The following is a 19,358-nucleotide window of genomic DNA, read 5'->3' as shown; positions in this document are numbered from 1 at the left end:
AAATTTGTATTTTTTCCTGTTCTTACCAATAGTGACATCAGAAGAACTGTGTGTCTCCAGGAACTTGTTGAGGTGGAGCCAAACCTTGGGCACCCAATCAATGATCTTGTTTAGGTCGTTGTTACGGATACCAGTTCTGACCTCTGCCTCCACCAGCTTCCGTCGCAGATACCTTCCCAGAAATCCTTTCACCGGCTCCATGTGGTTGGCGCAGAGCACCCACCGGAAGTTGTGGTGGAGCTGAAGGTTTGTGGTGGAACATGTGGCTTGGTTCATGGTTCCAATGATGTAGGGACTGGAAACAAAAATTAGACCAATGACATTATCATCACATTTATTGTTATTTCAAGCCAGTACTTCAAAGATTCTTTCACTAAAGTATTTACTAGTATATGAAAAAGATTTAAAAAATATCACAGTCAAATCACGAAATTTCTTCATAGCATTGTAGATGTATGGCAGATGACACCCTGATCTTACCATTTCTGGTACTTGACGCTGAGGAAGCCATTGAAAACTTCACCGAGGGACCCCACATGGTGGAGGTTGTCCAGGATGATGACACTGGGTAGTTCCCCCACCCCTGTGTTCTCACACTGTTCTGCGATGTTGGCCAGGTACTGTCGGAGTTCCTTGGCTGACTTGTGGTCCACATTAAAGGTTGCCACTGAGCCAGCTGTCAGCTCCTTACCAGATCTATGTATTGAAAAAATATACATATAAGTAAAGCATTTGTTATTGTGAGAGATTGCAGAATACATGCTGAATTTATTAGACTGTCGGTTGTCTGTATATTTTAAATTGTTTAAAAGGTTTCGGTTCTATCCATTGCAATCTTGTCTGAATACGACAATTTGAATTTGATTTGCTTTTGCATATTAACAGAATCAATAGAGCAATATGATGCTTTCAATTATGGTGGCTGTACAATTCATAGTGTGCTTTGATTGATATCTCTAATACTTTGATAATTTAACTTTGATATACATATTTAATTGTGTTTTAAAAAATACATATGGTTTGAAGATATCTAATTACCTTAAAACCAGGTGCTCAGCCAGTTTCTGAGCCAGGTAGGTTTTCCCGGTTCCACTTGGTCCACATAGAATGATCCTCCTGTGTTCCAGAAGCAGCGACACATATCGCTGGACAATGGACTTCGGGATCAGTGTCTCAAACGCCAGGGAATCCACACTGTTCTGTCTTGTACCTGTAAATCATTTTTTTCTTTATTTTAGAAAATGCAGTCGAGAAATGCAAAGAACAAGTCTAAGATCAAATGAACCTATTTTTTTTACCTCAAAGAAAAAATCTTCAAATTCTTTACATAAGGTTTATGTTCAAGCTAGAATTGAAATGTTTGAAAAGATTTTTCTTTACAAGAGAATTTTTAAAATTTTTAAGCAATATTTTTACCTTTCAAACAAATTCCAATTTGCATAGTATCACCAACAAGGTAACCAATGGGAAGTAACTCTGGCAGCTCTGCATCCTTTGTTCGGATGATTTCCGCAATGTGATATGAAAACACGCTCTCAGCACTTAGCCCTAGATTCGTCACTGGATCAACTCGTAGTACATATTCCTGATCAAGATTGTAATCCATATTAACTTTTGAAGAAGTAATCTTAATTTAACACAAAACAGAGTTTAAAAGAAATATTGATTCCTAGTCTGAATTGGACTTGTAAAACTGAATATCTATTTTTCATTTCCTTTCTTTAACAGTAACGCTTAAAACTTATTTTAACGAAATTGAGTAAAAATAAATTATACAGCAGTGTTTATTAATGTAACAAAATCTAAATATTTTTTTTTAAAGTTATATCTATAAATGAACACTTTATTAGAGGTTGAAATCTCGTTAAATAATCACCTTTAATATTTTTCGAACGATATTATCTAGTATGTCCCACTTTGTTTTTCCGCTGACAGAAAGAGAACCTATTAATACTTCAGCAGGTCTCTGCAAAAAAAAGAAATAAAGAAAAAAAATTAAATTCCAGGAATTTGCACAACCTTGTGAAACATATGTCGAAATTAATGAACCTCAATTACAGAAAACATCCGATGCCAAATGGAGAACCTGGAATTACAAACAAATTACCGAGCAATCTGTATTTGTGATTGTGGAAGAGCTATAATTATATCTTATCTCGGTAAGCCCTTCATGAAGAAACTAGAAAACAGGTGTTTATTTCTTGATAATGTACTACACAGGAAATAGGTTTATCTCTAAGCATTGTAATTCACATCTGATATTGACATTATGAGCTGCCATTTTTTCCCCCTCAACATCCGAAATATACCCTTCCTGTTTTATATTTCTCATGAATCAGCTAATATTTAATCTACGCATACATTTGCAGGTGAGATTTGTGCAGTACAAATGAAACTCCATATTACCAGTAAATCTATTGACAGTTGAATATTGGGATCTTATTAACAAATGTCCAACACATTGAGTGCAGTTTAAGTACAAGCACAGTGTGAGAAATGTGGTGGAGATATAGAAAGACAAATATACCAGATTATTCATTCTTGCTTACAAACCACGTAATAACTACATAATCTGGTTGCTTATTCTCAGAACATTTGTTCTTACAGCATACATGGCCATGGAATTCAAAGTATTTTGATATCCTCAAATTTTCAAAATCATTACCTTTAATTCACCGATTTGAAAATGAACATTTTTTGGGGATGCGCAGCAGGTTTTGGATGATGGAAAACCAAGATTAACATGTCCCGCATTTTAATTGATCAATAGCCAAAATCATAATTTAATCTTTTTCAGTTACATATTAGTATAAAATGTTCTAGTTCTACCTCCACTCCTTCTCTAAGTGGGTCTGGGTTTGAACCAAGGTAAACTGTCATGGTCACTCGTTTGCCATCTCTGTCAGGGGTTTCTGATAATAACATTTCTGAAATTGAAAATATTACAAAATCATTTTTTTTTTTCAATTGATTTTTCCAATTGATCTGCACTAATGAAATAATGTGTCTGCTTTATATAGTGCCAGCCTTTGATACTGGGTATATTCATCTCCAATATCAATTTGTGTTGAAAAAAAAAGTTTATCAATAATATGTCTTACACTCTTCTTTAACACCATTTCCTATCACATTCTGAAATTCTACACTGTTGAATTTTGAAAGAAGGTGGAACTTTCTTACCTAAACTAGGCTGTTCTGTAATACTGAGCGACCGCTCTAACGATTCACTACTGGTACGATTATGAGCTATGGAATTCTGGGATGAATTTAATGGACGAACATGCATCATTCTTTGAAGTCTATCATTGTCTGCTTTCAAGGCACTCATTTCATTCTGAAAAATAAATACCATTCATTTATGTTATACAGTTTGAACTATATTTCAATCTATCCCCTTTGCCAATGAGTAGTAATTCAGAGTTGCTTCCCTTGAAAGAGCATTTTTAAAAATTCTATTTTTAAAAGATTTTAAAATATTTGTGAAAAGAAGAGCATACTTATAAATCATCATCCACAAAAGATATTTTATCTCCACTTTTCCTTACAATGAGACTTGAAAATTGTTCATTCTTGGTGGTTGAGTGGAGCTCAATATTATCCTTCCCCCTTCCCAACCTTCCACCAAACACTGTGTATACAGCGAGTGTATTAAAAGCAAACTTGTAAAAAAAAATTTCATAATTTTTGTTGTAGGGTGTGGCTCACTACAGTAACAGTCCCCCCTCCACAACACTATCTAAGTGTATGTACCTTCATTTTATTCATGGTTTCGCGGAGCTGCTCCAGCTGATGCGCGGAGGACAGGGCCTCCAGTCTGATGTCTGTGAGCTTCATGTCCTTATCACGGAGCTGTTTCTTCAACTCCAGCACTGAAGAGGCATCCTCCGCTTCATACAAACTGTCAAAAGAAATTATAATTCTACAAATTCTATTCACTCCATGTGCTAGCTTCCTCTTTTTTTTCATTCATTCCTGTTTTCAATGATTGCTTTGTTAGCCTGCATTAAAAGCTTCCCATTCTCATAACAGTTTTGAGCATTATTACTTTAAGCATGCAACATTTGCAGGTGCTTTGCATCTTCAAGCTGCTCAACTCATTTAAAGGCCATTGCACCCTTAGAGTTCAGATACCATTTGACAAGAAGTATTCTACTTACGCGCTGGAGGAGTGAGAGCCTTTGATAAGGCCCTGTCCGTTTGGCATGTGGATCTGGAGTAGGGGAGAATTGGGAGCAGAGAAGTTTGGCCTCGAATTGCCCATATCCAACTCGCAATCCGACATGGATCCACTTTTATTCTTCTTCCTGGAGAAAGCCTTGCTGAAGGAACTTCTTAGCTGTTGACAAAGAAAAGTATTATTAAAGTTTAAATTTGTTGCAGATAAAATATATTCCGAAGCATGACAAGCTGTTACTTCAAAAATCACAAAAATGAGAAATGAAAAATGTTGCAGACATATTTCATTAAACATTTAAAATACATGTGGTGCCTTATCAAGCACGTGTCCTTCTTAAAGACTGCATGCATTGAATTTGTCAATAATATTCTCCATAGGACTGAAAGTGCAACAGCTGAATGCTGTCTGGACATAAATAATCTTGATAGCATTGCATGTGCAATAAGAATGTCGTCTTGACATGAACAATTTCAAAAGTACCATAAGTGCAGTATCTGAATGCCGCTTCCACATATTAAATGATCTCAATAGTTATTTAAGAATAATATCTGAAAGTCCTTTGGATATAGACAATCTTAAGAGTATTAAAGTGCAATATCTAAATGTTGTTTCCACATAATCTCAATAGTATTTTACAAGTGCAATACATGTATTTGAATGTTGCAATAACTTGAATACCTGCATGGTAATTTCAATAGCATAGAAAGTGCATTATCTTAAAGTTGTCTAAACATAAATTAATCTTAATAGCACTGTAACTGTGCTATCTAAATGTCACCTTGAATTAAGGTAAAACATGTAGTGGACACTTACCCATCCCTTTTTCTTTTTGCGGCGACCTGCTTCCCCGTCCGTGGCGGCAGACTGTTGGCTTGCGGTGCTACAGGCGCTGGAGAGACTGTTGATGCTCGACACACTGTCGGTGGAAAGCTGTCGTGTTATCCTGCCCTCTGGTGACAGAAAAAGAAAAACCCGACGTCATTACCCCTCCATCTAATCTCCCCGAGACTGACTTTTGTATTATTTTAAACATGCATTGGAAACAAAACAGGATTATGGAAGTTGGCAGACACACAGAAAAAAGTACAGCAATCATTCAGGGCTAAGAATGAGATAATTATTTTTGAAAGATTATTGGCATATGGCGAGCAATTGTAAAAGATGTCTGCCAAGGAAGAGTTGTAAAATTCTTGAATACCAGAGACAATCAACAGATCTTACTTTAGAGGACACTTTGGTTTTCTGAAGCACTTAATTCTTAGGTGAAATTTTTCTGCACAATCTCTTATTTATTGTTTATCATTCAAAATGTCATTGAGTAAAATATACAATTTTTTTATATAACTGGTGTGTGTAATTGAAAGGATCTGTTTCATGTCACTGGTTTGCATCTGCATGCATGGAGTTCAGTATTTATGAAAATTTTTACATCCCAAGTGTAATACAGATAAAAACATTTGAAACATGACAATTCTTTTTAGAATCATTAACTTGGTAAATATCATAGCTAGATATTCTAAGATTCTTTAAAAATACTACAATTGTGAGTTCTAATCCTTTTTCTAACATATTAAACGAAAAAAAAAGAAGAAAGATACTGGTAATTGAATCAGTGATCAATTAAATCCTTATTACAAATACATGTGGATAACAAATTTATGAGTTATATATGAAAATTATTTTTTTCAATAAAAACAGTACAATTTAAATATGAGGAAAAATATATAAAAAGAAAAAGATGAGTAAAATAACTTAATGAGAAAAATAGATCACCATGCAAAAGATGAGTACAACATTCAATAAATTTAAGGAAATAAAAAAGAAAACAGTGTGCCCACTCCACCACCCTGCTTAATACCAGGGAAAAAATACTTTTTAAAAAGATAATGATATATAACTTAATGATGATTACTCCAATGAAAAAAAAGGTCAATATCCCTGCACCTGAAGTTTATATGACTATATTATATATTCCAGAACTCCTGTAAATAGGCCAAAAGGAAATCTAAGCTAAAACTTGGGAAAGCTGTGTTACCAATGATTCTGGGAAGAGTATTAAAGTCTTTCATTCCTCTCAGTGATGAAGAGCGTTTTTTCAATGCTAAACAATGGGTAAAACGCAAGTTTACATAAATGTGATCCACCTTGCAAACACTTTCAGTAGGATAAATTATTACTTCCTAATTTCTCTTAGAATATTTCAGTGATCATTCAACTAGATTTTTTTTCAAACTTGAAAAACAATGTGCAAAAAAAAAGTTTTTGATTATTTGAAACTGCAACTGACTATAACAAATGTGACAACAGTGATTATAAAATAAGTCAAAAAACACTCGAAAGTGATGTTGGTGATTTCGAAGCTAAGCTAGTATTCGTTTTTACCCGTGGGCATCGGAAGGGTATTGAACCCGGGCCGGTTGCCGTGGTGAGGAGATTGGTGATGGATTTGGTGGAGCGGACTAGAGATGTAATCGTTTGTATTGACCATACCCGGTGAGGTGTGACGACGCCCCGCCCCGGGGCTGAGAATCGTGGGGTCGGGTATACTCAGACCACTCTGTCTTTTCAGTGCCTCAATAGTTGCCCTTAGCTCATTCAACTCTGAATCCTGGAAAAAGAAATAAGCACTGTTTAATACACAGATATAAAAAAAAACCTAAATACAAAATGGAACATACTTCTTTGCATCTCAGCATCTAAATAAAAAAGTTGGCTTGATTTAAACAAATTGCAAAAGAATCAGGAAAACACTCCCAAACCACATGTTATAACAGGAAAACGTAAAAATAGAAAGCATATTTATAAACAGAGGATATAATTACCTTAATCAGAACAAATTAGGTACGCACACAGATCAAGTTAAGAATCCAGAAAAATAAGATAACTAAATACACAACAAATAATAGAATCCAACATGGGGAGGCTAAATTGTCCTGTTGTAAGGTCTTCCCCCCTTTGCAGAGAAATGGTAAGACACAATTGCCATTCGGTATGGCGCATTTAGCTGTTTAGAAAATGATTTCCATCTGCCATGAGGCAAAACAGATGCAAAGATTATGAAATGTTTTATATTTCAGCAGGGCGCAAGTGAAACCCAAATAAACTGCAACCAAATACACCTATATGAAACAACATATAAGCCCCACAAACAAAATGCTAAAATAAACAAAACAGTAATGGAACTCGGGCGAATCGGAGAAGGCAGCGGATCCAAACTAAATATTTTCACTGCACATCTCCTTTGTTTATCTGCAAAATGGCATTTTCCTCATGCATCTATCAATACTAAAAGATAAAATGTTTGTGAATGTTTCAAAACCTTCACTTGTTACGCAATGCTGTCATGTTTAATCTTGATATATTCTTGATCTTCAGAGACGAATGACAAAGAAATCGAGTTTCAAGTTGTAACCAGGACATTTGACCTTGTTCTTGTTCTTTGGATGAAATTAAGTTTACATTGATTTGTTTCTACCTTAATTTCCTCCCTGTTCAGTTGTTAAAAAAGATCATATAAAAATCCTTTGATGTTCTTCTGTCGTAAAATTACAACTTCTATTTGTGGGTGTATATATACCGTATAAATACATATATGATTGCACTACTTGCCTGACAGTCTCATATTTGCTACAGTTCATTAGTGTTGTATTTATTACTGCCAATTCTATTGCTCTTGGGGTGAAATATATTGTGCTTAAATTGCAAAACCACTAACATCTATTAGCTTGATTAGTTGATGGTAATTACATTTGACTAAAAATTTCATAACCACAATATTGATTTACAAATAAATCATATTTGCACATCAAATGTATTTTTTTTAGTTGTAAATACCTAGCTATCATTAGAGAGAAAAGAACATTTTTTCTTGGTGACACAATTTTTTCTCCAGTGACACAAAAAAAGGGATAAAAACTGTGACTCAATCGTATGAAAGAAAAGAAGATAATGATGGAGAGCCCTCATCTTTGATCAATATCGTCCTATAACAAAAGGGTCAATTTCCCAATAAGGCCTTCTTTTCTAGGTTTTTACTCCCATTTGACAAAAGAATTCAATGATAATGCATCAGTTTGCTTTAATTGGCCAATGTCACTGAAGTTCTACCACTACTAAATATCATTGTATGGCAAAAAGAACAGGCAAAACACAACACCATAGGGAATTGTCAGCATGCAGAAAAATACATGTACTACAACACACCACACTTAATTTAAAACAAAACCAAAGACATGCACAATCATTATAGTACTTTACAGGGGAATAAAAACATTGACACAAAACAAGCATTTCTTGGTAAATCTTCAAAACTCTAACATATCAAACTGGGTGAACACTGTTAATATCTGGGTACATCATTGAAAATTAAGTTCTAATTCTGTCAAATAAGTCTTTTAGATGATATATTGGTGCATTATTTGAATTTTATCTCCTTCCAATGTGTCTGCAAACATATAATGATGACAGCTATAAGGATATAATTCGAAATAAATATAATTATGTGAAACCAACCACAGAAGAAAGAAAACGTCTACATTAACTGTTAAATGCTACGTATAATACAGGATAGACTGAATAATGAAACAGAAGAAAAATGGATGCACTTGACACATACCTTTTCTTGTTTGGAGCGAAGACGTACTTTATCGCTAGCCTATATTGAACACGATATATGCAGCATGAGACGTTAGCCAATCAGAAAGTCAGCAAAAAAGGAGAAGAAAAAAAAAATTTGAAAGAAAACAAACATCATAATCGCATTGTCAGCTGAAAGAAGCCAGCATTTGTCATGACTGAATGCATTACGTTCATGCAATAAAATTGGTTAATTGACTCAAAGGAAAAAAGTTCCATTTAATGACAGTTAATGGCAAAAAACAATAGTAAAAAAGCATTGTTAAGAGTCTTCTCTTAAAATAAGGGAACTTTTACACTTAACCCCCCCCCCCCCCCAAATCTTTGCTTAACCTCTCACCCCACCCCCTTACTTCTTTCCATCTCCCCTCCCTAAACTTTCTTCCAGACTGCGATGGCGGGTTAAGATTATTATCCTCTGTCTAATGATGACGTTAGGAAAAGCGTGCCATATCTCCATATTTCCTCTAGACCTTTATCTCCATCTCTGATAAAGTGCTATGATTCATATCCAATATTACACAAAAATCTCCCCCCATAGATTGGCAAATGTAGCCCCCTTGAAGATATCTTTGCTTACTTCTGCTTTGACAGTTGATCTGATATAACTCACTGAATATGCCACATCATGTATATGGACGTTACATAAGATGTCTGTGTATCCCCGTGTTCTATACATTATTAATACAACATCAAAAACGTAATGTACAGTATAGCCCTGTTCATCCTCCAGTATTTGAATTACCAAAACCCTTGCAAGTCTGTACTTTTCAAAGCATTGGTGTAACTTATACTACCAAAGATTCTCATTCTCTTTCAAAGAAGTGTTACTTTATCTATATTAATCTTGAGGTCAGAAATTAAAAGAAAAAAGAACAAATTGATCAAGGCAAATGTAAAAAAATGTCTGATTAAATAACTGCATTTAAAAAAAAAATAGACGAGCGGGAGAGGGGGGTTAGGGCTGTTAAATAAATTCAAAATAACCACTTCAATTTAAACAACACTTTAATCAAGATGCATACATTCATTTGCAATTAACTATGGTCAATACGGGGGAAAAAAAATAAAGCAGTTCAAAGGGAGACAAATCTACACTGTCCAAAAAAAAACCCAAGGTACCGGTAAGTCTAAACCAATAAAAACAACAGCACATCGCAATGCTTCTCAATTCACTGACGATAAAAGAGATTATAATTTTTTCTTTTGAAAACAGCAAAATATAATCATTCGTAAAAGGAGAAGGATGTTTAAACCCATGGCATTTCACAACAAGAAATTGTAAGATTCTGGAGTATTGATATGTGATCAAAAAGAGCAAAGCACATACCTTTTGTTCAGCAGTTGAGGTCAGATGCTGTAGCCGGGCAGTCATGTTGGATAGGCTCTGTTCAAATGCTGCCACTACATGGGCCTATAGAAAAAAATAGAAGAAAGGAGAAAAATAAGAAAAGACATTATAGCAATAAAAACATCAATATACTCCATATGAATATTGTTCATTCCGTGAACTGCTCTTTTGAGAATTGGCCTTAAAAAAATGGAATCTTCTGTTACGATATCAGTTTCAATTTATTACGACACCAATCCAGCCTGTTGGATGAAAAAGATCAATTTTACAAGTGACCTCGTGCATTCTTGCTGTTAAACCCAGATACAATGATTACATTGTCTTAAAATAAATGTTTGGTGTAAACTTAATTTCTGAGCATTTTAATATCCATTCAATTTTTAATACAACAATGCTTGAGTTAATCCTTTTTGATGAAAAGCACAAAAACTAATTTCCGTTGGATAATTAAGTTAATGGATATAATTCCTCTGCATATATTCCATTACTTTTCAAAAACACTGACACATTTTTAAACAATGATGTCAAAATTATTTGAATAATGCAGGAATCCTAAAATCCCAAGACGTGTGGAGCAATCACATTGATTCTATATCCACATCGTTTATTTGTACAGAAAGAAAAAACCTACCGAAAAACAAAAAAGCATTTGATGGGTTTACGCCCCATCTGTCTTGAAATTAACAAGCTCAGGTGAAACTGAATTTGATGAACCTTATGTCAAAGCTGAAAATTAAGGGCTAATTCAAACAGATTCGGTAATGCCGCTCTTGTAGAAAGTAATTTGACAAGATCTGTTGTTTAAACTGGCACTCAATGAAACACCAAAATCTACCACACAAATGCATTCTGACATTGAAGATTTCGAGGAGGTCACATACACATTTCTTTTTCAAAGAAAAAACAACAACAAAAACACACTGAACATATCTAGTAATTTCTCAGTATTACGTGAAAATACAAAAAGACAAAGTTGTTTTCAGCCGAGAGAGAGAGAGCGAGAGAGAAAGAGAAAGAGAGACTCTTATCATCTCATACTGAACTGTTTAACTAAATTTGATTAAGAAAAATTTTTGGTAATAAATAAATAAAGATTGCTAACAAACCTCCTAAATGATGTATTGCAATCTATGGAAGTTTTTAATTAATTGATTATAAATCATTGGAACTTCAACTCATGAAAATAGTGACCATGAACTTCTATTCAACTTTATGACAAAAATATGGAAGTTTTTAATTAATTGATTATAAATCATTGGAACTTCAAGAGAACTCATGAAAATAGTGACCATGAACTTCTATTGAACTTAATGACAAAAATATGTCCTTGGTTCTTATCAAGATAGCCATCACAAAATGTTAGATGCAAATGCATTATTGCCTCCGGATCAGATAAATATTCAAGGACTCCAGGAATTTCTATTCAAATACTATACTGAACCATACAGTAGCTCCTTAGCAAAAAGGGGATAATATTCATTGCGCTTTTACTGTTCATTTTGTGTGAAATCAATACACACAATGACCTGAAAAACAATGTGAATAATTGGCAAATGCATAGATAATCAGGGTAATCAAAAATCAATTCTTTTATCTGATATGATTCCTGTTGTTTTTCACTTGTTCTATGTTGATTTAGGGAGTCCAATAATGTCCATGGGGGGAACGTTTAACACATCTCCTCAATTTTCACTTCCTTTGATCATGGATGGAAGTTTATCTTGATTATGCTAACTACTACAACTTAATTTAATGAAGTACATCAAAATGTGGGCAGAACAATTTTACCCCCATTAAAAGCCTGCAGTCTGCAACATTGAAATCGTACATAATATCAAATGACAGCCTTATATCCTTTTCAAGCAATACCATTATGACAAAAATTCAACATTTACAGATGTTTTATCAAATTTTCTGCTGATTTATTCTAAAAATACATAGCAACAGTATCAAGAATAGCAACCAAGAGGCGGAGCTTTCGATTTCCTTTAAAAAAAAATTGACTTCAGTCTTTTTGTCACTACCGATTCCTTCCTGTAATTGCCATAGTAACAAGAGATGATACACTGGAGGCATGCTCAGACGCTACCCAAAAAGTAACGTCTCCTGCTGTGCAGTTTATCAACAATCTCTGAGCAAAATGATGCATTTTTACACAAATTTATGAATATTAAAGCACACAATGAAGCAGACGTCAGGCATTGCAGCAGTGATCTATGCAAGGCTACGATCGTCATAGGAACAGATATCTGAGCAAGGGTGAGCACATCAAACCATTGCACAGTAGGGGGACCATGGATGTGCCAAAAATGCAGTGTTTTTTTTCTCTCTTCTTCTTCCTGAACATCTTATCTACAAGAGATTCCTGCGACTATCAGACCTCAAAAATTTATCTGAATTCTTCAACTACTGAGAAATCCCAGAATTTTACACAGAGTAGAGACAAGACAATTTGAGAGATTAAAACATTTACCCTAGCTGAGTCTAAGGTTCATAAACATTATACATTTTATACACTAGTTGTATACTCAAGAGTTCTTGAACTGAGTTGCCATCTTCATGTTACAGTGCTGCTAAATAATGTACAGTATTTCACACATTTGATGCTGTGGAATATTGCTTATGTGTATTCCCAGTTCATAAAAAAACCTTAAGTCATCCACTGTGAAGTTTATCCTAGAATGCAATCATACCCAAGAAACTAGATACACTTCCATTCATGCATGAAGAATTTTTATCCTGTGTCAGTTTCAAATTACACTACAGCAATTTCCAAAGTGAAACTTTTTTTTACAGAATACTTATATAATTAGTATGAATGGCTCAGTGGTGGGGGTGTGAAATTGAAAGTATTTTTATGGCCAGGATGAGGGTGTACAATTGAATTTTGATCTTTCTCTATTAGATGAAAATAAAGGAAAAAGCTTACATAAGTTTCTCTTGATATGCAAAGCAGCTCATATGCAACTGAGGAATGTTGGAAATTATTGATAATTATTGACTGCCCGTGGTATGATATCCCCCAAAGCACCTGTGCTGGTCCAATATTTTTACTAATTTGGAAGCCATATATCTGCAACTGCCTCAACATCAATGGATGTACAGGAAGTGCAGATAGAAGTGTTTTGCATTATTTGCAACTAAAACCCTTGTAATTCAGAGAAATATATGCATAGATAAGTCTCCATTTAATCTAGGGATTCAGGCAATTCTCAACATTTTCATTTGAAGTCCTTGAGATGAAAAGGCCAAAATAAGCATGCCAAATCGATCACCAAAATACTTCTTCCTCTGAATATTTTTAAAATAATTAAATGGTAAATTTTTATTTTTGAGGAAAAGATCTACGGGTATATGATTCTAACAAGAGTGATTTATCTACGGGAAAATACTCCCCCCCCCCCCCTTAAAAAAAGGAAAAATAAAAATAACCAATTACATAATTCACAAACAAAATGCTCCTCATGACTCAGAAAAAACCAACAGAGAACATGAAGATTAATTAAAATAAGAAATAAATTGGTAAACATCATCTGTCCTCTCAATTATAGCTCATTTACTGCATAGAATCAATTCCCCGGACTAATTCACCTGCCAGTACAGAGTGTTCTCAAGGCAGGTGTAAGTTCAGTTCATCCTGACTCTAACCAAGCCTACTGCAATCAGCTTCCGACATGTCAAACACCAAACAATAGAGAAAATTTGTAGCAGAAGTACATTGTTATCAAGGTTCTACGTTAATTAACAACATGCTGAATTTCATGATGACAAAAATTTACAGGATCCCTATACAATACCAAAATGTCATGTCCAACATTAATTGGCATTTTTTTTTACCCCTTTATATTAACTTTTGTGGACCTGAATTTACAGGCGTTATTAGAAGGAAAAGGAAATTATTAGTGCTTAAAACTCACTTAGTGTCAGTGGAAAAAAAAAGAACATTTTCAGATAACATAAAATAATTCCAACAGTCTTCAATGGAAGATTTACGACGACTAATATACAAACCATGTAACCCTCATTTCCGGCACTGTCATACAGAGACTCGTACTCAGATTTTTCCTGCATGTTGTCCTTGGAAGGCTTCATGTAAAGCAAGTTCCACTGTAAAATATATCCTTTCTAGAAACTCTGTACAAATCTCTCACATTTCAATTTTGCATCACCCTATTACATGTACGTACATCCCCTGTGTCTTATGTTGAAAATAATCACAAGTGTTTAAAAACTGTTGTGGAACCGTCTGTTTTTCTCTGGTTCTCTTTCCTCACACTATTAGTTAATCAGAAATATTGATAAATATCTCGATTCCAATGCAAACACTTGTGAAGAAAAAATATGATCCTCCGTGTGTTTGATGATAGGGCAAGATAAAAGGACTCCCACAACATCCAATGGAGAAGGCCCTGACAATGCTACTTAACATGGAAATCAATTAAAAACCAAGTAATTAAAAGAAATACTACAGAATTCTGTTCTGTGATGGATTCTGTCTGCTCTCCGTAATTTCAGAAGTCCTCTCATCAGGACAAAATTAGATCATTCTCCAAATCTCTGAAGAAATCTCAGAGTCGCAATTCCATTAAAGAGTCCAAAGCAGCGAGCACTTGAAAGTTACGATGAAAGCAGAGTCCTTTATTGTTATAAAATAGGAAGCCAATAGTTCACGTGGATAAAAAACAAATTTGACTTTTACAAGTCCACAGGCATATATTAGCATTTAATGCAGTATGATTTTCAGACTTTTGCCTCCTCTTGAATACATCACATTTTTTCATCAAATGTGTCAATTGTTCATATCATAATAATACGAACTGTATGTATCACATGCTGACTTTAACACCTTTTACATGTGATTTAAATTGTATAGTGCAACACACTCTGGCACCAATAGATCAATATCCACCTATAGGCAGCAGTAACAAGGCTTAATAGTGGTCACTGTTGCGTTTTTTCCAATAGTACTTAGAGCTTCAGTGAAGGGTGATATAAAAACAAACTGATTAGGATCAATACACCCCACACTGGTCTATAAATAAATCACAAGATTGAATTTTTTGCATCCTTTTCTGCATTATTATGATATCGGTTTTATCACCGGCACACATTTTTTATCGTCATCTGAGCCACTGGAAGCAAGGGGTAAAAAAAAACGTTACCGCACAAAGAGCTACAATAAAAAAAAAATCACCAAGAGATGTATGAAGTCACAAAAAAATTTAATCTATCAAAATCTAGGTGTCTAGTGAGGTTTTTTTTGTTTCCTTGGTGAAAGTCAGCACAAACAGAAGGGAACTGTGGAATTCGAAAGACAATCCCTCGAAATCGTCAGAATGACATCAGAGGGAAACAGCGATCCTGGAGATGATTTTTCCAAGCGATATCCTCTAACAAATAAACCAATAATACCAAAGAGCTTCTTGCCTCTAAATCAAATACATCATAACAAAAGCTTCAATTTCACAAACTTCTGTTAGTATAACATACATACACTCCTGATAATGCCCCATCAGTGTTAATGATACCTAGGGTAAATAGGTTGCATAATCCCCCAATAATGCTCCTCTCTTGCTGGGTTCTTTGATTAAAACCACTATAGATGCACTCAAAGTTCAAAGTTCAGAGCCAATTCCAAAGAATGTTTTTCCTTGATATTTACCCAGACTCTGAGAGTATGCTTTTCCAAAAGTCAATGCTATTATTTTCAGTTATTAGAGCCCCTGAAATTTTCTGGGGTAATTGGATTTATGGAATAGTGTAGATCAAGGGCTGATTCAGAACTATTTTAATGATCACTTTAACAACCAGTGCCAAATATCAACTATTTCGGTTGAATCATAAATTAATATGATTCTTTTTGGCAATGACATAGCTTAGCTATTTTCATCACTATTTTCATTTTTACAACCCATTTGTATGAGGAAAATAAAACAGCATCAAGATGATAGCAAGGTAAAGATGTTTCTTATAAGATTCCTTTTCAAATCACACTCCAAAACTTTTCTGTTGATAAGGTTTGTCTCTAAGCTGAATCAATCATTGGTCAAAAAATAACTTTAAGTAGATCATCTTTTCCCATGCTCCAAGAAGAAAGAAAAAGAATGTTAAGGCTTGAAACTTCAACTTTTATCACCAGATTCAGGCATCTTGAAGGTCCCAAGGGCCACAGAACATTTTTGTTGTTGACGTTACAACATGGGAACAGTGTATAGGTTGTAATTTTACTCAGAGCCCTTTCATGCAATGGAACCACAGAAAAAGTCGTTACAAGAATCTCTGAGAATTTCAAGAAAATTCCCAACTCCTTTCTTCTGTTGCAAAGCTGTCAAACTGCGGCTTTCATATGCATTAAAAACTATGTCACTTGAGATTTTTTTATCACGATTTTTTTCCCTCCATGTTATTTGGACCCAGCAGCTGCTTCGTCAAATCAAGTTAAATTCATTGGAATCCTTGCAAAATTATGCACATAAAAATTCTTGGGTAAATCCTGTTTGCATGAAGACCTTTCCCACAGCGTTCCCTAGACTGACAGTTCACCATTTCACACCAATGGCCACTTTGTGAACTGGACCTCTTTGGCATTCATCTTCTTATACAGAAATTCATTTGCATATCATCATATTCTTTGGCAGATATGAAATAGTAGGACCACACAACAAATATTTATCAAAACCTATGAATTCCTGATAAAAAAAAGAGGTTTTTTTTCATATCTCCAATCTTCCAGGTTTCTGATGAGCTAGATGATCTATTGGCAGCTTATCAGATGAGTAAACATGGACGAAAGTACATAATCTTCCTTCTGAACAGAAACGACCTTGAGTGAAATTAATACAGTGACCGACCAATCTACGATTGCAAAAAATCCCTGGGATCCCACTCTTGAGCGAAGAATCAATGCGGCCACTTTGTTCAGCTCTGATGTCATCGGTTTAAGTCTAATATTGGGGTCCCTGCCCTTAGCCTTCCTTACCAGCAACTTTACATGGCAGAGGTTATGTTTTCTTGCCAGATGCCTTGTTGTTTTCAAACTTTAATTTGGGTTGATTCCTTTAGTTTTTAAGACTGGTGAGAAATTCTGTCGATAGTATACAAGCTAGGCCTCCCTGAGATAGTTTGGATCTTCATGCCACATAAAAGTCTAGAATTCCAGCTAAATTAACTTCAGATCCGGATCCAATTTCATTAATTTGCAATTAAACTTTTATCAACTTTCACAGAAGTGGGGGGAAAAAATAAAGTAGAGAGTATAATGGACAGAACACAGATAGGACATGCCACACTGTTACGGAATTGAACAGATATAATTTTACAATGAAGTTTTACGCATTCAAATGTGGATTTTTAAAATTGATTTTCAGTTTAAAAAATATCTTATTATCAAGTTCAATCATATTAGAATGCATCAGTTTTAATGACTCGTAAAAAGAACAAAAAACCTTAAAACATTTAAACGCATCTTTCACCAGCAGTAACACATTTAAGAAAGATAATATTATGAGGGAATAGAACTAAAAGATGAATGTTCTTCTTCAGGAAGTTGATCTATCATCGATAGGGCATTTATTTTGACAAAGCCCATCCGAGTGACAAGAAACACGCAAACTTATTTTCATGCAAGCACTATGTGACTCTACATAACAACCACATCTTGATAAACTGAGTTGTTTTTCTGCACAAAGGGCAGATTACTCTGTCGCAAAAGGCTCTGCTAAGATAAATAATCTGCATGGAAGTGGACAACTTTGAGCTTAAGATATATGAACTATCTTTTTTCTTTGGATAGGGATTACATACATATGAATAACAGCAGGTTCCTTGTACACATTTTAACAGTTATACTATAGTATTTGAAAAGAATTCTTAACAAACACATGAAATCTATTTCATCTTCAATATTATTCTTCAGTTTGCTGTATGTATATATATTGTCCTATTTTCATCTTGTTCATTGATTGCTGATGAAAAGTGTTCCCCAAAACATCAAAACTATGTTCATTTTAGATGAACTATCAATATAGATAACATTGCACACTTTATACATTTTACTTTCCAAAATATGTTTAACTTGTTTATGAATGCTATATCAAGATCTCATATACATAAAACTATAATTGTAAGTGTTACATTTTCATATTATCTTTTCCTGTACTGACATATCAATACATTAACCATAAATTAGGAAATTGTTTGGATCAATATATATTACTTGGCAAAATATCATATGCCAAAAATATTCTCAGAGTTTTTTTTTATCTTTCTGTTGTTACGCATATAGCCTTAAATATATTACCATAATAGGCACCATAAACTGGGCAGGCCTTTATTAGGAAATATAAACTGAAACAGAATACAAAGAGCTGCCAAAATTGATTTCATGCATTAACTATAGAGGCAATTTTTTTTATGTAAGCTCAAATAGTTTTTCTATCATATGAAAAGGGAATAATTTTCTCAGTTGTAAAAAATATGAAGTGCTAAACCAAACTTTCTTAAAAATGATAAATACCCTTTTCCTGACACCACAGAAAGCAATGGGATGTCTGAAAACCAGCATGGTCATTTTGTAATTCAATCATATGGTCCTTAAAAACAGATAAACACAAAAAGCTTCCAAGCATGATAGAAATTCACACTCAACAACAGCAATTAATGTGCACAAAATCTGACACAAAATCACTCATATGATATCTTCTTGGTAATTAATGTCTTTACACACAGCAACATTGATATGGATCACAAAATTGTCATGCATTATCGAAGCAGAAAGCGAATCTTGGGTTGTTGTTGCAAAGAAAGTACTTACTCGCTTGACCTATTCATGGCAAGATGGAAAGAAAATTTGTAAAGTTTATATGCATATAAAAGACAGCAAAAATCAATGCACCATACCATTCAAAGATCAATATAAACACAATACATTGAAACCTTATTGCTCATGATTCAGTTTATTCTAGTCACTGTTTACTACGGAACAATCTCTGAGGGATTAATCAGTTTTCAGTGTATTTTTTCTTTCTTCATTTTTGCACAGCAGTGACATAATCCCCAGCAGCAAAAATTCCAAAAATGTCTTGCTGCATAGTGCAATGTGCCTATAAGATACCTGTAGTATTCATTCTAGGAAATATTTAATTTATTTGTCCTTAATATTTATAATACTGATATCTGCACTTAATTACCACATTT

General features: G+C 34.2%; 1 protein-coding gene across 19 annotated transcripts in view; it reads right to left on the bottom strand.

Moving 5' to 3' along the window:
* LOC105334383 (neuron navigator 3) overlaps positions 1-19,358 on the bottom strand; it is a 157,743-nt gene that overhangs the window by 4,711 nt on the left and 133,674 nt on the right. For 15 of the 19 annotated variants that reach the window (XM_066071828.1, XM_066071819.1, XM_066071822.1 and 12 more), the window contains 14 exons: positions 10,143-10,226; positions 8,793-8,831; positions 6,560-6,785; positions 6,213-6,278; positions 4,991-5,127; positions 4,158-4,336; positions 3,751-3,898; positions 3,181-3,334; positions 2,830-2,927; positions 1,877-1,966; positions 1,417-1,585; positions 1,039-1,210; positions 481-696; positions 27-295 (listed from right to left, as the gene is read on the bottom strand). In XM_066071828.1, the coding sequence (XP_065927900.1) occupies positions 27-295; positions 481-696; positions 1,039-1,210; positions 1,417-1,585; positions 1,877-1,966; positions 2,830-2,927; positions 3,181-3,334; positions 3,751-3,898; positions 4,158-4,336; positions 4,991-5,127; positions 6,213-6,278; positions 6,560-6,785; positions 8,793-8,831; positions 10,143-10,226 (2,047 nt within the window). The remainder of the gene's footprint in view (positions 1-26; positions 296-480; positions 697-1,038; positions 1,211-1,416; positions 1,586-1,876; positions 1,967-2,829; positions 2,928-3,180; positions 3,335-3,750; positions 3,899-4,157; positions 4,337-4,990; positions 5,128-6,212; positions 6,279-6,559; positions 6,786-8,792; positions 8,832-10,142; positions 10,227-19,358) is intronic. The other 4 variants (XM_066071820.1, XM_066071823.1, XM_066071821.1 and 1 more) reach the window with 4 other exon arrangements.

The sequence above is a fragment of the Magallana gigas genome, chromosome 9, assembly GCF_963853765.1.
Source record: "Magallana gigas chromosome 9, xbMagGiga1.1, whole genome shotgun sequence".
Taxonomy (NCBI): domain Eukaryota; kingdom Metazoa; phylum Mollusca; class Bivalvia; order Ostreida; family Ostreidae; genus Magallana; species Magallana gigas.
This window is presented reverse-complemented; position numbering and strand designations above follow the sequence as displayed.